The 17,443-nt window shown below is 44.7% G+C and overlaps 1 protein-coding gene and 1 long non-coding RNA gene across 2 annotated transcripts; one reads left to right on the forward strand and one right to left on the reverse strand.

The window, feature by feature from the left end:
- The first annotated feature begins 1,413 nt into the window (after positions 1-1,413).
- Positions 1,414-2,603, forward strand: LOC133907183 (protein TIFY 11c-like). Its single transcript, XM_062349211.1, has 3 exons — positions 1,414-1,470; positions 2,092-2,213; positions 2,366-2,603. Exons 1-3 carry the CDS (start codon positions 1,414-1,416, stop codon positions 2,601-2,603), a joined length of 417 nt encoding a protein of 138 aa, XP_062205195.1.
- A 1,089-nt stretch (positions 2,604-3,692) lies between these two features.
- LOC133908076 (uncharacterized) lies at positions 3,693-4,945 on the reverse strand. The gene is made up of 3 exons (XR_009908068.1): positions 4,343-4,945; positions 3,908-4,238; positions 3,693-3,787 (listed from the first exon to the last, which is right to left on the reverse strand). It is a non-coding gene; the product is annotated as an uncharacterized LOC133908076 (long non-coding RNA).
- Positions 4,946-17,443: the final 12,498 nt, after the last annotated feature.

The raw sequence follows: 17,443 nt of genomic DNA on the forward strand, positions 1-17,443 counted from the left end.
GCTTGAGCTAAGAGTGCAAGGCCTATCTAGACGATGTGTCTGTGTTTTCTTTCCGCTATCCCATTTTGCTGGTGAGTATATGGGCAAGAAATGTGATGAGTGATTCCTGTCCGGACAAAAATAGTGATGCAATCAATTGTATTCATCCCCCAAATTAGACTGAACAACACTGATTTTGGAATTCAGTAATGTTTCTACTTGCTTTTGGAATTGAAGAAAGGTAGGCTCAACTTCAAACATACATTTCAGAAAGTAAATCCAAACAAATTTGCTGTAGTCATCGACAAAGGAAACATAATATCTGGAATTGTGCACTGATGGGAGAGTTGGTCCCCAAACATCAATGTGGATTATTTACAAAGGAGCAATAGATACATGTAGAGAAGAATCAAAAGGAAGTTGATGTGCCTTTCGTTGTTGGCAGGCATCACAAACTAAAGAAGAATTGTCTGAAACTACAACTTGTTTATTGTTCTGCAGAACTCGGGAAACAACTTAAGGAGCTGGATGCCCTAGCCGTCGATGCCACTACTCTTGAGAAGTCTTGGCAGAGAGTAAGGCTTCGCTGGAGCTGTTATTTGGAAGCATGTAGAGGCCACCCTTACATTTTCCTTTGAGAAGTGTGGCTCTCGGCTCCTGATCCTTGACAAAGAATGAAGTGGAATGAAATTCAACAAATGCATTATTGTCTAAGGCCAATTTTTTGATAGAAATCAGATGTTTGTTAATTTTTGGAGCATGTAGAACATGATTTAGATAAAGTGGACGATTTGAACCAGCAATAAACGAATTTCCAATGTGAGTAATAGACAAACCTTCGCCATTTGCAACCTGAACTTGATCTCCTCCGATATAACATGTTCTGGTTGTCAGTCGATCGAGATCATTGGTGAGGTTGTCAGCAACAATTTTGCTTGCATTGTCGGCCTAATAGCTGTGATCGAAACGGTACTAGCAACAAAGCGCGTCATGGCCAGTCTTATGACAGACTTGGCACTGGACATCATGATCGCCATCGGACCTTGAAGCCTGACCACGACCACCCGCCTTTGACCACGATTGTTGCAGCCACCACGTGCTTACATTGTTAGCTGAGGATACCTGAATTTCAGAATTGTTCTGATCGATGCGCATCTCGTGGCCCCCAGCATGTGAGCATACACGTTGCTGACAGTGTAGGAGTCAACACTGTGGTGATACTTGTCACCAAGTCGTATTCGCTGCCGAGACCACGAAGAAGGTAGGCAATCATCTATTCATCTTCAAGGGGCTTGCTGATGGTAGAGAGTGTCGGCAAGATGCTTGACCTTGCAAAAGTAATCAGAAATGGTCATGTCCTTCTGAATTGTGGTGAGTTGCATGTGTATCTGCACCACTCGCGCACGAGAGCTTGACGCATACATTTTCTCCCGAATGACCCATGCACCACACGACATCATCGTGCCCACCATGTTCCCCAGCAGCTCCTCAGTGAGAGAGGAGATGATGGCGCTCAGGACAAGCTGGTCTTGATAGTACCAGGTGGTGAAGTCCGGATTAACGGCGGTCCAACGAGAACACCCTCTTCATCAGCTGGCAGAGAGATGGTTTGGTTTGGGCACAGAATGGAGCCATCAATGTATCCGAGGAGCCCTTGGCCTTGTAGGTACGGCAACATCTGAGTTTTCCATAGCAGATGATTCTCTTGTGTGAGTTTCACATTAATCATGTGATTGAAAGAAGGCGTGGGCAGTAGACTGGATTGAGCAGAGGCAGAAGCAGAGAGATTTGTGGCAGAGGAGCTTGGGAATCCGGCCATGGTGAGATTTCAGTGTTATTTAGATCGTGTCGCTGGATGATATGAAAGAAGAAAGGAATTGCCGAACGCACGGATCTTCACTGGGATAGTGTTCCATATATAGCACAAGTCAGTACAACGGATTATGATCCGTATAAGCAGGATAGTGCCTGACTACTCTGGACGCAGTCACCACCGTAACCTTCTAACGTTCTAAGTTCTACTAGTCTGGACGCGGTCACCATGGCATGACGCGTTACAGGCTTACAGAGTTTACAGGAGGATACAATGAGCGCATCTAAAAGTTCTAACAGGGCGGCCTCGCCGGCGCGTTCGGGCCACCGCCTGTGGCGACGGAGGCGGCCGAGGAGACGGACGCCAGGACCATGCAGCTCTTCCCAACGCGCGCCGGCGCGTCGCAGCCGTCCCGAGAGCGGTGAGTCATCTGTTTTCTAGCTCTCGCCTTCGATCAATGGGGACTACGACACGGCCGCTCGTATCGTGTGAAATCTGGCTGTTCTTATTGGTCAGCTGATGAGTCCTTGGTGATTTTGGTTTTATTTGACGGCGAGGTTGCTTCGGTTCCAGGGCGGAGGTGAAGGCGACGACGTCGGCGCAGCTGACCATCTTCTACGGCGGGCGGGTGGTCGTGTTCGAGGACTTCCCGGTGGACAAGGCCACGGAGCTGATGCAGATGGCAGGGTCCGCGACCTCGCCGGTACCGGAGAAAGGAGCACCAGCCGCAGCCGTGCCGCAGAAGCCGGCGGACGCGCAGCCATCGTCCGGGGTCACCGACTTGCCAATCGCCAGGAAGGCGTCGCTGTAGCGTTTCCTCCAGAAGAGGAAGCACAGGTGAGACATCATAGAGATTATCGCTCACATCTGCTGAATTCGATCACCATCTTTTAAGAACCACTAGAAAATAACGCGCCAACGGCGCGCTATATAGCCCGTTGCCAAGGACAGTGATATAAACCACAAAAGCATAATAGGAGGTAGTGCAATACAATCCGACCTCCCCAAAGTTCAGTAGGTGAAACTAAGAAGAAAAAATATTAATTGATCATATAGGCATGGCACACGTAAAAAAGAAGTTTCACATGAAGTGGCATCAGGTAATAGTTGTCAAAAACTGACAAAGCCAAGCCAAATGGCTGTTTGAAGTCTCAATGTCATCCAATGAAAAGGGTTTGATTATTCCCCATTTATATTGGCAGCATCCATAAAGAAAGAGAGAATATCATGGATCCTCTTCTACCCTGTTCTAGCTTGACCGATTGCAAAAGTTGGTACAAACAGCGGTAACAAGCCCTGGCCATGGCACGAATGCAACCTCATCTCATCCTCGAAAGGTCGACCATACCATGGATCAGGAGGGGGGGGGGGGCAGAAGAACAATAATTGGAAATGAGGAAATGGAAAAGAAAGAGTAACGTCTGTGCCTGTCAACCTCTGGATCAAAGCCAACCTTATGTTCATCATCCTTCTAATCGTCTTTCTTATCCCGAGAACATATATGTCAATGTTACCCATGTTTAGTCAAGTGATCAAGGAAGAACATATAGATTCATATACATTGCAAAATAAATTGTAGATCAAATACATTGCAGTTTGTTTAAAAAAAAAAGAAAAAAATCACATTTATATAGCCTCCCCACCTCTATTGTTGGAGCAATTCCTTGATCTTCCAACGCATACTTCGCACCACGAATCGCAATCAGCCTCTCATGCAAATAAGTAGGAAGCCTAAATGTTTTTGAGTTCTCAGCCAATGCTGTTGAAACGACCTGGTAACAAGCAAATGAATGGAGGTCTCAATTTAGCTGTGGTCTGAGTAGGTCGGAATAGCAAGACAATAGTAGCTCCTAACCATCTGTATGAACACGAAGTACTAATGAACTGAGAAAACTTGCTCACCTGACGAATCCACCAGTATACATAAGTGGAAATCCTAAAGCGCCTTGACACATCAAACTTTTCGATCCCACGGAGTAGCCCTATCAGACCACCCTGCAAAATTAACGGAGGTTACAAGACATGTCATGTTCAACTGGCCTAGTGCAACAAATAGACAATTGGAATAAGCAGGAACAGCTCAGATGATCAAATCTACGTAGCTTATGTCAATACCTGAATAAGGTCTGCAAACTCGACATCGAGGTTGTCATACTTCTGGGCAATGGATATGACCAAACGGTTGTTGCTCATTGTTAGCATTTCCCTCGTGAGAAAAGACTCGCGCATCCTCGCTTGCAGAGCTGAAATCTGTAGCGATTGTGCCAGCTGCTTGTACGACGGCTCATTCCCCAATTTCTCCTAATTCAGAATTGAGGCAGAGGAGCATAAGAAAAGCAAGCCTCTTATCACTTTCAAAATGGTTTAGCGTCATCAAAAGGCCATCGTTGTCTCATGTCTCAATTATCCTTGCAAGTTGCAGCCAATAGAAAAATCTCAACAGGTCCTTCAGAAAAGAGAGAAAATCTCGGTGTAAGTCATCAGGAGAATGAAAGAAAATAATCCTGGTGACAGCAACAACATTTTTTCAGCTGGGTTAGACATCTTTACGGGAGGTGCTAAAGAGCTTCTGCGTTGAGCTCGAGATCGGGCCGCACCATCGCCTTGGAAACCGGCAAGGTGAAGCGCTTCGCGAACGTCTACGTGGCAATTCCATGGACGACACCCACGTCTCGCCACCGTCGCTGCCGCCAGCTTCTCCGAGCCCATATGGAACTTCCTCCCATTGACTGTACGGGTCGCATCGGAGCTGGCTACGCATCACCAGATTCGATTCAGGCAACGCAAGACCGTAAAGGGGCGTTTGACTCCGCTAGGGGGGCCACCTGGAAGGGAATGCGGTGGCGGAGGTTGAGCTCCCGGCCGCCGCGTAGCCGCCCTCGTCCTCGCCAGTGGAGGCAAAGTTGAGCTGCGGGGTAGCGAGATCTGGGTCCGCCTGGTGGTGGAGCGGGAACCCGGCGGCGGCGGAGACGACGGACAGTGAGTGGAGGTGGTGCACGGGTGGAGGCGGATGTCGATGTGGGGAATCTGGGAGGCGAACGAGTTGGGGACCAAGCTGGAACTCTCACGAAACCATAGGTGCCGAACCAGATCCGACGGTTCTGAACAACCTGTGTGCAGATCGGACGGATGTCTTTTTTATGCCGACGTGGATAGCCTCACAAGGGCCGAACGCGCCCGCGTTTAGAGTATGTAGATAGATTTGATTCACTATTAATTTTCCTTTTAGTGATTTCTTTCGACATGAATTGCTAGAAACTATTTAGGCAGAATAGTGGATGTTAACGTGCTTTTATCGTTTGGCAGGATCACAGCCAAGGATCCTTACAACAAGGTGATGGCGGAGAAAGACGCTGCCGGTGCCAGCGGCAGGCCTGTGAAAGGTGAGCCCGGTGCCTCTTGGCTCGGGCTCTGAAAACCCACAAATGGTCCCAGGGGGCGAAGCTACAGTTGCCGATCAGAGTGCACGGCCACCGTGAAAAAAAATAAAATCTTCGTTATTAGCAATTTAATTTCACCTCTCATGCACCAGCTAGCTCCAAACATGTATATCATCTAGGTCTAGATATGTTGAAGTATACACTTGGATATTTGAAGTTCTAGCTTCACCCATAAGTGATCCAGGTGAACATCGAGGGGTTATTCGGGCGGGAGGATTGGATCCAAATCCTCGTGATTTAAGCTTGTCTCCGTTTGAGAATTCCTTTACTAATCATTTGCCCATCCCGTCTAATGTGGGCAACAAAGCTGGCAGTCTGGCACCTCTCAAATGTTCTATGGAACTGATAGATATCCTTTTTATCCGTTTGATGTTCTCATTGCAAGGTACAATTGCATCGTTTTCGCGGAGAATAAGGTGGAGTTATGCAGTACTAGATCGAAAGTTGGCTTTTTCAACCAGGGAGATGGAAAGATTAATTGTTATGCTATAGAAGTGATTCACGTTTTTAGAAAGTAACGTGCAATTAATATCTAGCAGATTGTTGAAGTAGGTTTTAAGATTTGTTGAGCTAGGTTCACAGAAATAGTTCTGAGGTTTAAAATTGTTGAAATGTTTCATTGTTACCAAGTTTTAAAGAAATTATCGAACTAGGTTTCAGAACCTGTTGCCCGGTTTTTAGAGAATATGTTGAAGGGTGGTTCACTAGATAATTATCTAGCCAATGTTCAACCATAGTGCATTCCAATATTTAATGATTCAGAGTACCTTGTTAACTCTTCCAACTTTTTTCAGCTGAACAATAAGCGTGTCATTTAACTTTTTTCAGCCCTCAGCGTTTGTGAAGCTTCCATTTCTCCTATGTTAGTCTTCCTTTGCTTATTACTCTGCTATACATGGTGTCATAGTTTCAGTTTGGCATAGAAATTCTAGATGATACAACAATTCTCAGTCCATGGATCATTTCGATATTTTTGGATAGATATGCAACTTCCTGGCCGCTATTTTCTTGACCTCTCTCGAAACATTGACCCAAGTTTGGATGACAGGATTTGATTCAGTCTCCTGAATAGGCAGAGAAATTAGTTCATTCTCTCCCGATCCACGATGGTTGATCTAGTCCCAGCCGCTTCATCCAAACGAAGCACGAGTATCTAGGGAATTTTCTTGTATGTCCACAGTGTCCAAACACCATCACCCACCCCCTGCTCGACGGAACATCAATGGCTTGACGGGGAAGGCAACTATGTGTACATATGGTCTATCTCAGTTATCTACTGGTACTCATCAATATAAAATAGTAATTCTATTACATATCTCATGATTTTTTTCACTTATTCTTTAAATACGAATCTTGACATAAATGAACATTCATTATAAACCATGATCTGCATGGCCTAATAGAATTTTCCATTCTAAAGCATGACTGGCCCATGCTGCGCCATAGCGAAAAGGCCCGTGTCGCGCCATAGCGCTCAATTGTTACATTTTAGCAAGATATAAACGTTTAAGTTTAAGCCATTCAGGCATAAGCGAAAGCGATGCTAAGGCAAAGCTGGCAAGCAAGCTATTTTCTTTCGTTGCTTCAGGCACGACCAATTTCTCCTTATAAATAAGTCTCGTCGTTTAGAACAAGAATGTGGTGAGAACTGAGAATGGCTCAGTTGGTAAGGATCTTGACGCTGGATCTTGCTCATCCGGGTTCGAGTGTCGAGGAATCAGCACGAGTGCTCGACTTTTCCCTAGAATTAAAAATCCTAGTGGATACATATCTGGGTGGGTTCAATGGTAAAACACGTGCTTATGATATATGAGGTTAGATCTTTAAAGTTTAGACGTGAGTTAAGATGCGCACTCTACGCGTAGATATGTGTGTGCATTCGACTTGTGCTAAAAAAAATAGCAATGTGGTAATATTCATCACATTTTTAGGAACTAAATTCCCATCACTTAGCCATGCTTGAGCGGGCATTTGATATTTCTAGGTCCCCTATTTAGGCCTCTAACAATCCAATGACTCGTATAGATGTTTCCAATTCGGACGACCTCATGGCCGGCGTGATGCTTGCTCGCTTGTACTACCATGCATGGGCTTGTAGTTATTCAGGTCCATGGTACAATTGTACAAAGTCTGCTGGGGCTATAGTTATTCAAGGCCCATGTTGCGTGCAGGGTCATTTACTACGCAAGTTTTCTACAGGAACAAGTCTATTTTACTCCGCGCAACGTCCGACTGACCCAGACAATTCACCACCTAAGCAGATTCGAAGGCGGTTTTACCATCGTGGCATCAACGTGGCGATGATGTGGCGTGGTGTTGTCACGTGTGCAGTCCACTTATACAGTCCATGTCATCTCTCAATCTTCTTCCTCTCTTATCCAAACAATCTCCACCCTCCAGCCCAATCCAAAACTGCCACCAACCATCTTTCTCTTATTCCTCCAAATCCATTCTAGAACCACCTCCCTCCGTGTCGCTGGCCAGAGCACGCGGCCACCCGTGTCAGGCTTATCATCATCCTCGCCGTGCTCGACACCCCAGACCTTGGACTTGGACACGTCCAGCTCGCTGGACAGCGGTGTGCGGCTGTTATCCCGGGCGACCTCATGCTCCTAAACGGCGGTGGCGACGACGTGCCACCAGGCCCACCATGGCATGCTGTTGCGCGACTGCAACATGCTGATGAGGACCCTCGCGAGGCGCGGCAGCTTCGCGCGCGTCATGGCGGCGTATAACGACGTCTGCACGCGCGGCCACCTTGCCGACAGCTTCACCTGGTGTTCGACGAGATGCCGCAGAGGTCGTCGCTGATGCCGTAGAATGTGACGAAATGCCTACGAGAGGTAACAGGCCATTACCTACAGGTTCTTGTCCGAGGTGGAATCGACTGTCCGGCCGGGCTGCCGCCGCTCCTTGCGCCGAGTCACATCGGTGTGGGAAGCCGGCCGCCGAGCCTTCACGCAGTGTCGCCTCTATGAAGGCCTGAAGTCACTACCTCGGAGCGGCTTGTGCTACTGCGCCGCTGCACCGAACCGTACGCTCGCACCAGCAGGAGCCAAATCGATCGGAACCCATTAAATATTAGGGTTATTATAGTCATCTAGTGATAGATTCAAGTCTCAAAAATATGTAGGATTTTCGTCCCTTGATCTTCATCCAACGCCCTAAATCAATGTCCTCATCAAATAAATATTCCTAACCCTAATCCCCACCCTATGCCGTCACCAGGCACTACCTCAACGCTGCCACTCCTGACCGCCTCACCGTCACCGTTCTCGGCAACGATGTGGCCCGCCGACGTCCGCCTTCACCACCAACCCTCCTTCCCCCTCCGTGTGCGTCCTCTTCAATGCTGGCGATGGATCCCGCACTCCCCCGCCTCTGTGGCCACCTCTACTAGCTCTGGCTGCACCGCCACTGCCGCAGCAGCCCTCGATCGCTCTCTCACTAACCACTTCAAAGAACGACGCCGCTGCCAACCCTGCTCAACCAATGGTCCTCCACTGCCATGACGGGTGGCGCCCCATTATTGCCTTACCGTCCCTCCTGCCACCCACCACCATCACCTGACCGCTAACCTCCCCAGCCATCTTTCTATAGTCAGAGGATACCAAATCCCCCTCCTCTAAAAATCTCAAACTCTAACCTAACACTAACCGATGGCCTCGCCAAACAAGATGAGGAGCTCGCCAGAGAAGATGACCTCCCATCGGTAAGTACTAATCCTGACGTGGGATCAATGGCTGAAAATTTGATAGATTCTCCCCCTAGAATCTGTTGACAGATAAATAGCAAATTTCTAAATATTAATACATTTAAGATTGTTTAACATGTTTTTTTGGCAACCTTTGGATTGGGCCGCCCTGGTGAGTCTCTGATTTTTGAAGCCATTCCATTTTGGTGCCTCTAAGCTTGCCTTGGCCTGGCTATATGGAGTGAGAAGCGGGAGCAACACATCCCTGCTGTTAACTAAGTAGAGCTGTAATTAGATCGGATACGAACGAGTATCGTTAATTCTATATTCTATTTTATATTTTTTTCATCAGAATCAGAGCTAGACACGATGGTGTCATATATAGATACAGATGTGGATAGTCTCGGTCATGAATGTGGATCGAATATGTGACGAGTCAGATGCAGACAAGTCGATCACGAATATTTATTCGGATATTGAGTAAAAGCAACAACTATATATATATTGCATATATTATGATTGTTCAACTATTCCATGTATTCAAAACTCAACTACATTATATATCCAATAAGCAAATTAGTAATATACTCCTATGAAAAGAGTTATGTTAGAGCGAAATTAGAGAAGTTATGAGTGCTCCCTATGTTGGTTGAAGCTTCTATTAATTATTTTAATGTATAAATAATTTTAAATAAAAAAGTATCAACTATAAACTTGTAGATCTTATTGAGAGCTATAATTTTTATATAAAGACCGTCTTCATCTGACTCTGTATAAAAAAATTACAAGCTCTGAAAGATAAACTCGGATAGTTGTGGAATAGTCTTCGGATATATCTAAATTTATTCTCGGATATTCGATATTCGACGGATACCTGGCTCCCTATATCCGAATCCGACATTCGATATAACTTTCTGAGATCTGATCCGATATCCGAGATTTCTTTCGGATATCTGATACCCAAAATTTGATTAGCATTTCAAACGGTTCGGGCGATCGGGTGGGAAAAAAATCCAGTCCATTTACACCCCTTTATCTGAGTAGAACTCGCGTACAAAGCCAAGGAAATTTGTACTCTGTTTAGTTTGAGGCTAACATTTGGCTATGTCATAGAAATTTTTGGCCGGCTAAAATTTTTCTACAGGAGAGCTAGACAAAACTTGGGAATTCAAACACCCACTCGATTTTAGCCGGCTAAAATTTTAGTTTGATCACGAACCAAATATTAGTTTGTTGCCCCAATGTTGGCATGGACAATTTTATGCTTTAAACCAAGCATGCTAATTTGAGTCCACCCCATATTACTACCTCCGTTTTCGTTTACTTATCACTATTAATTTATTATAGCAATTTTGATCTTATGTTTTTTTAATAAAAAGTTATAGTTATCTAAAACTTTCATATTATTAGATTTATTATGAAATATACTTCATTAGCATTGTATACTTTAAGTATTTGTAAACTTTTCTAGAAAAATGCAAAGTCAAGATTGCTACAGTAAATCAATGGTGTAAACGAAAATGAAGGCCGGGCTTGTTTGTTTGGGCTTCTGCTTTTGAGTTTTCTGAAAATATGTGCTTTTGACTTTTCTAAAAAACTATTTTTATATTTTAACTGTTGACTTTTACAATAAATTTTTAACTTCTCATCATACGACTTTTCAGAAAAGGTACTCTCAACTAGATTATCAGACTCTAGTTCATTTCATCAGAAGCATGCTTCTGCATTCTCCAAAAGTTACTTTTCAGCAGTCCTATTTATTTAGACTTCTGACTTTTAACAGTAGAAAAGCCAGAAATAAAAGCACAAACAAACAGACCCCTGGTACCAAACCTAGCAGTTGGGTGTCACGTGTAGCTTCCTCCTTGCGCTCGTTCCACGACCCGCTTCCCCGCAGCTTTTCAATTCGTGTGGCCGCACAAAGTGTCATGCGAGCTGAAGATAGCACCTGACACCACGTAAAAGCTATTCTCTCCGTTTACAAATACTTACTGTAGCACATTTGACCATACATTTTTCTAAAAATTTAAAACTTGTATATTATTAGATTTATTATAAAATAAACTTTACTAGTATAATATATTTTAAGTATCTATAAATACTTTTTAGAAAAAACACATAGTCAAATTTGCTACAGTGAAATCGTGGGCGGCCAATTTCTTCACCAAATAATTGGCTTGCCCAACGTTTAGCGGGCCAGGGGTGGGCCAAAAACAACCCCTTAACCCGTAGGGATGGTAATATGTCGGGTCGAGAGTCGATTCAGTCAAAACCCACCCGTCATAAAACCTGAAATTCACCGATCCGCACCCGAATTACTAATTGGGTTAAAATATACCCCACACTTGAACCCGGCAGGACCTGTCAGGTCTTGCAACAAATAGCAAGGTAGCAACAGAATTGAATAGCTAGTAGCTCAGAATAGCAAATGCAGAAGAAAAACATATCCCTGAGAAGAAAAACACCTTACTAAACATGAACAACCTGACCCCCGGTTCACATTGATGCCCTTAAAGCTGAGGAACTAGTTAGAGCTCTCATTGGTGAAGCAAATTACAAATCCTACCTTCAGAAACAATGTGAAAAAGAGACTGTTATGATGAAAAATTTGGAACAGAAATTGACCATAGAGGTCATTGATAACTCTTTCAGAAGAGTTGAAGCATCACTTCAGAAAACTTTCAGAGGTCATTGACTAAAAGAGGCGCAGGCAGCCACTCCAAGAAACTAAAATGAAGATATTGCCTTGGAATGCTAGAGGGCTTGGAAAAATGGCAAGGAGGAAGCAAATCAAGGATTATATCTTCAAAAAAAAGCATACATCATTGGTATCCAAGAAACTGTAAAGAAGAACTTCACAGCCAAGGAGCTTAAGGAGGTAGCTGAAAATGAGAAGTTTGCTTGAGCTATGCTTCTTGCCCAGGGTCATTCTGAGGGATTTTGGTTGGGGTAAAAGAAGATCTCCTGGAGCTTGAGATCAGTGAGAGTCACCTCTTCTGTATTAAAGTCACAGTTAAAAAGAGAATATCTAACTTGAGGTGGGAGTTGATCATAGTGTTTGGACCTGCGATCATAGCATATCCAAAGATTTCATTCAAGAATTGGAAGAAATTTGTGACAAGGTGACAGTTCCTTTGGTGCTAGGAGGGGACTTTAACCTAATTCGAGATGACCATGATAAGAACAACAACAACTTTGATAAGAATCTGGTTGATCTCTAAAATGGCTTTATTGCTAAATTCCAATTAAGAGAAGTGAAGAGAGCTGGTCTCAAATGCACGTGGACAAATAAAAGGCCAGACCCTATCCTGGTCAATTTGGAGAGGTTCGTGATCTCCAGTGATTGGTAAGTTCACTTTCCTTTTTATCATGCATGGAGCTTTTCAAGGGTGGGCTCTATCATAGCCCCATTTGCCTAGATTCTAGTGAGGTAGCTACCAGATGTAGAAATATGTCACCTTTGAAAAATAATGGATATTACATGATAATTTTGAGAAACCTGTTGGTGATAGATGGGATGTTAAAAAGCATAATAGGGGTACAAATTGGTACTCTATGGACAATTGTCATGGGAGCCTCTGTGACATCAGACAATTCATGAGTGGATGGCACAGACAGCATATGGAGGAACATAGGAAGGCTAAGGATGATATCTGAGCTCAGATATCTGTGTTGGATGCTAAGGTAGAGTCTAAGGGGCTAAGCACTGCTGAGTGGGAAACAAGATTTCAAATGGAAAAGGGCTTGGAGAAAATCCTTGCCATGGAGTAACTCTTTTGGATGCAGAGAAGTGGAAACAGTATGGTTAGAGAAGGGGACTCTAACACTAGATTTTTCCATGTAATAGCTAATGGGAGGAGGAGAAAGAACTTGATCCTCTCCCTTGATATTGATCATGGGCAGGTGAGTACTCAGGAACATATCATGGACCATATTTATCAATTCTATAAACACCTATTTGTGACAAGCTCCAGGGAGTGGCTTAGGTTGTCTGGATCCTTTTGGGACAACCAGGGAAGGCTGTTAGAGGATAACAGCAATGCTCTGATTCACCCTTCTCTACCCAGGAGATTGAAATGGCTTTCCAAAAAATGAAAGGAGATTCTGCCCCTGGACCCAATGGATTCAATTCGACCTCCTTCAAGGTTTTTTGGAAGTGCATGAAAGATGACATCTTTGAGATGTTTAATGATCTTCATGCAAACAAACTAGACTTAAAAAAGACTTAACTATGGGGTCATTACTTTAATCCCTAAGGTCAAGGAGGCCAACAATGTCAAACAATATAGACCTATTTGTCTTTTGAACGTGGATTATAAGGGATTCACCAAAGTTCTCAACAACAGGTTAACACCAATGGCCAAGGAAGGTTTTGGACTGAGCCAAACATCTTTTATTAAAGGGAGAAACATTTTTAAGGGGGTTGTGATTTTACATGAAATGATCCATGAGCTGAAAAGGACAAAACAACAAGGTGTGATGGTAAAAATCAACTTTGAGAAGACACATGACAAGGTCAAGTGGCAATTCCTTGAGAAAGTCATGAATGGAAAAGGATTCCCTTCAAGTTGGACATAATGGGTCATGCAATCTATCAAGAGGGGTAGAGTGTGCATTAACATTAATGGTCAAAGAGATCCATACTTTAGGACCTACCAAGGTTTGAGATAGGGGGACCCCTATCCTCCGCTCTCTTCAATAATGCAGCTGATGTACTTAATGCTTTGATGGCCAAAGCAATTGATAAGAGGCTCATACATGGAGTAGTTAGTCATCTGCTGTTGGGGGGTATCACCTACATACAATATGCCGATGATACCATCCTAATGATTAACGGGTCTGACAGCTTAGTCCTCAACTAAAAGATCATCTTATACCATTTTGAGTGGCTATCAGGTCTAAAGATCAACTTCCATAAGAGTGAGGTCTATGCTTTTGGGTTGAATCAAGGAGATCAAGAAAAAGTGGCCAACATGCCTAATTGCCAGCTAGGTTATCTCCCTTTGAAGTATCTGGGCATACCTATATCTGATCATAAGTTGAGATTGGCCACCTACTATGGGATTCTCACCAAGACGGTCAGCAGGTTTGATCCTTGGAAAGGAAAAAAAAAACTGACCTCGAGGGGGGGGGGGGATTGACTCTGACAAACTCCTGCCTCACTAGCCTCCCCATGTATATGATGGGTTTCTACCACCTCCCTACTGGTGTGCATAATAAGATGAACACTATTAGGTCTAGGTTTTTCTGGAGGGGTGTAGAAAATGTGAACAAATTTCACATGGCCAAATGGGAAGCCATTTGCCACCCAAAGGATTATGGAGGCCTAGACATTTTGAACACCATGACCATGAATGCCTGTTTACTTGTCAAATGGGTCTAGAAGATCTACGTTAGATCGCAAGATACTTTGTGCAAGCTTCTGAAGGCCAAATACATGTCGGATGGAAATTTCTTCACTTCCAAGCACAAGGGCACATCCCAATTTTGGCAAGGGCTCCATAAAGAAAAAAACTTATTTTTCTGGGGGGCCACATACAATGTTAACAATGGTAGGAAGGCTTTCTTTTGGAAAGATGTTTGGCTTGGGAACATTCCTTTGAAAATTCAGTACCGTGACATTTTTTGCCAATACGCTCAGCAAGATGCTTTGGAGGCTGAATGTTGGGATAATGGGAATTGGGACATTCAATTCAATAGAAGTCTTGCTGAGAAGGACATCTCTCAACGGGTTGAGCTATCTGACAGGTTGCAACATGTTCTCCTTAACGGGAAGAGGATGAGGTCATCTGGGCTTCGGATAAATCAAGGCGATTTACCTCAAAGTCCTTATATAGATTTTTCACTTTTGAGGGAGTCACTAGCAGAGGGGCTCAGTCTATTTGGAGTTGCAATCTCCCACTTAGGATTAAGATCTTCCTGTGACAAATGCTCCACAATAAGCTCCCTGTTGCCATATCTTTTAAGAAAAAGGGATGGAAAGAGAGTGAGAGATGCACTCTTTGTGACAAGATTGAGACTGTCGATCATATCTTCTTCGGATGTGTTACCGCCTAGTGCATTTGGAGCGTTGTGCGTGAGATTTTTGGGTGAAATGGCTTCCCTAGCCCGGTCGCCGACATATGGGTAAGTTGGCTCCCGAGGATTCTCAAAATTTCTCAAAAGCTGGGTGTATTTATTTTTGCAGGTTTGGTATGGGCGATGTGGCAATCCAGGAATATGATGATGATTGAGAAGAAGTTCCCAAACAAGCCACATGAAGTCTTATACATTGTTGTGTCATTCCTACAGAACTGGAGCATCCTTCTCAAAGCAGATGACAAACTCATGGTGGATAACGCCGGTAGGGAAATCAGGGAATGGATCCGTGACTTTACTCTAGCTGGGGCCTGATATATGATGTTGTCGAGTTCTAATGCTACTAAAACCTGTGTAACAGGCGATCTTTGTTCTAGGTGCCTCTTTACCTAGCGGAGTGTTCTGATGTCATTGTCCTGAACTTTATTTGGAGAGCTGGCATCCCCAGCCTTCTTTTGTGTTTATTTTCTGTGTATTGGACACTTTCATTTAGCTTTCAATATAAACCGAGATCTTTCTCCCTTAAAAAAAAACAGCCTGACCCCACCTCGCCGTGTGTCACCCCTGGCACTCGCTCGTCTGTGCAGGACTTGTAGGACTTCATCTGCAGCGGCCTGTTGGTGGACAGGATCGTCTAGTGATTGGTCATTGCGCGTGGCTCCCAAAGTCACGCAGACTTTATGGCCAGGCTGTTTGGATCCCTTGCCTGTTTGTCGCACGCATGAGCTTTCTACTGCCACAATACGGAACAAAAGGGGAGGAGATCGCACACACTCTCTCGAACTGCCAAACGAAATAGAAATAAGATATCATATGTGTGTTGTTGGCGATGGAGAGCCGTCAGTGGAAGACTTCGCAGGCGACGTGGACAAAGAGGTCGTAGGAGGTTCGACCGCCGGAGGTGGTTGGATCTGCAAACGGCGAGGACACAAATAGGAATTAGGAGACAAGAGTGGCCGCGGTGACTCGACTATTTAGAGTTTCGGCCAGCCGATTGAGGCATTGAGCTAGGCTGGGCTGTGGTTTGTGAGCTACGCGAGAGAGATAAGTTGATATTCGGGTGACTCGTAGGTACTCATGGATGCAAGTGCAAATCCTTGCTGAACCCATTACAATTTAAGTATCGACCTGCCAAAGCCATAAGAGAGATTTAACATCCAAACCTGCACCCTCCAAGAACCGAACCCATATGTCTGACTACCATCCCTATTAACCTGTTTGCGTGTGGTGTCATCGGCTAACACCCCAAGTCCCGCGCAGCACAAGCGAAACAGATGGAGACGTGCGCCGAAAGCGGGCAGCCGTCTGCTGTGCGCGCCGGGAAACCAAGCCAAAGCCAGCCGAAATGCCCGCGCTCGCACGGTCAAAACCAACCGGTGGCTTCGTGCATCCGCCGCGCCCAGCCACGTCTCGGTTCGGCGTCCACACCACGCGGCCCCAGCACCAGCGGCGCATCAATCATTTCGTCCATGTGATGTGAGCCGCGACCCCTAAAAATATGCCGCTGCACAACCAACGGGCGGCGGTGGCACAGGCCCCGCTCTCGCGTGTCGCGCGGCGCCTCCTACAAATCCCACGTTTTCTTCGTTCCGGGCGAGGCGAACCACCCCAGCCGCCCTTTGGTCCCACCCATGAGAGACGCAGACGCGAGCTTTGCTTTCGCAGCAGCCTATAAAGCCAAACCGCGACAGCCACCCATCGAGCCGAACGGGCGGCAGTATACAGGAACACGTAGGAACGCGGGAAATTTGCCAGTGGATCGTGGCAGCGAGATGGCAGCGGCAGATTGCGGCGCTTGACAGCGGTTCGCACGGATACAAAATCAGATTTATATATCGGTCTATCATATCAATTTTTAATAGATCAGTAATGATGTGATATTATTATCGGTTCGTAAGGTGCACAGAAAGAATCAGTTATCGTGTTTTATGAATCGATAGTGATAATTATCATTACTGCCGATCGATAGATTGAGCCGATAATAATATCTTGCTTCCTCATCACTACCGGCTTAATCCATCAACTGACAATGATAGCATAACATCACTGTTGTCTGTTTAAATAAGCCGGCAGTGATGCTCCCTTTTTCACCTTCTCCAAGCTCGAGTTAACAGATAGTTCGATTAGAACTTTCTCTCCCTTTCACAAACTCTCACATAGCAGCACGCACTTCATTCCTTCTCCCCACCACTCAAGCTCATATTTGATCAACAAGAGGGTCTAGATAAGCTCTCTTTAGATATGTAAACAAAATCGCTTTTTTTCTCTCTATTTGCTTATTTGTCTTTTCTTTATTTTTTGAATAAGTGAAGCCTGGATTTTTCCCAAGCAGCACGTAAGCTTCTAAGAGTCTCTTGAGCTCAAGTAAGTTGAAATTCTCAAGTTAAATCCTATATTTAGCATTATAACTCAAAATGTTACCTTAAAAATCAAAGGTGA

Source organism: Phragmites australis, chromosome 24 (genome assembly GCF_958298935.1).
Source record: "Phragmites australis chromosome 24, lpPhrAust1.1, whole genome shotgun sequence".
NCBI classification, from domain to species: domain Eukaryota; kingdom Viridiplantae; phylum Streptophyta; class Magnoliopsida; order Poales; family Poaceae; genus Phragmites; species Phragmites australis.

Coding starts and splice junctions, on each gene's coding strand:
- LOC133907183 (XM_062349211.1), top strand. CDS start 1,414: ATGACCCATGCACCACACGACATCATCGTGCCCACCATGTTCCCCAGC. Junction 1,471..2,091: donor TGTTCCCCAGCAGCTCCTCA/GTGAGAGAGGAG, acceptor AAGTTCTAACAG/GGCGGCCTCGCCGGCGCGTT. Junction 2,214..2,365: donor TCGCAGCCGTCCCGAGAGCG/GTGAGTCATCTG, acceptor CTTCGGTTCCAG/GGCGGAGGTGAAGGCGACGA.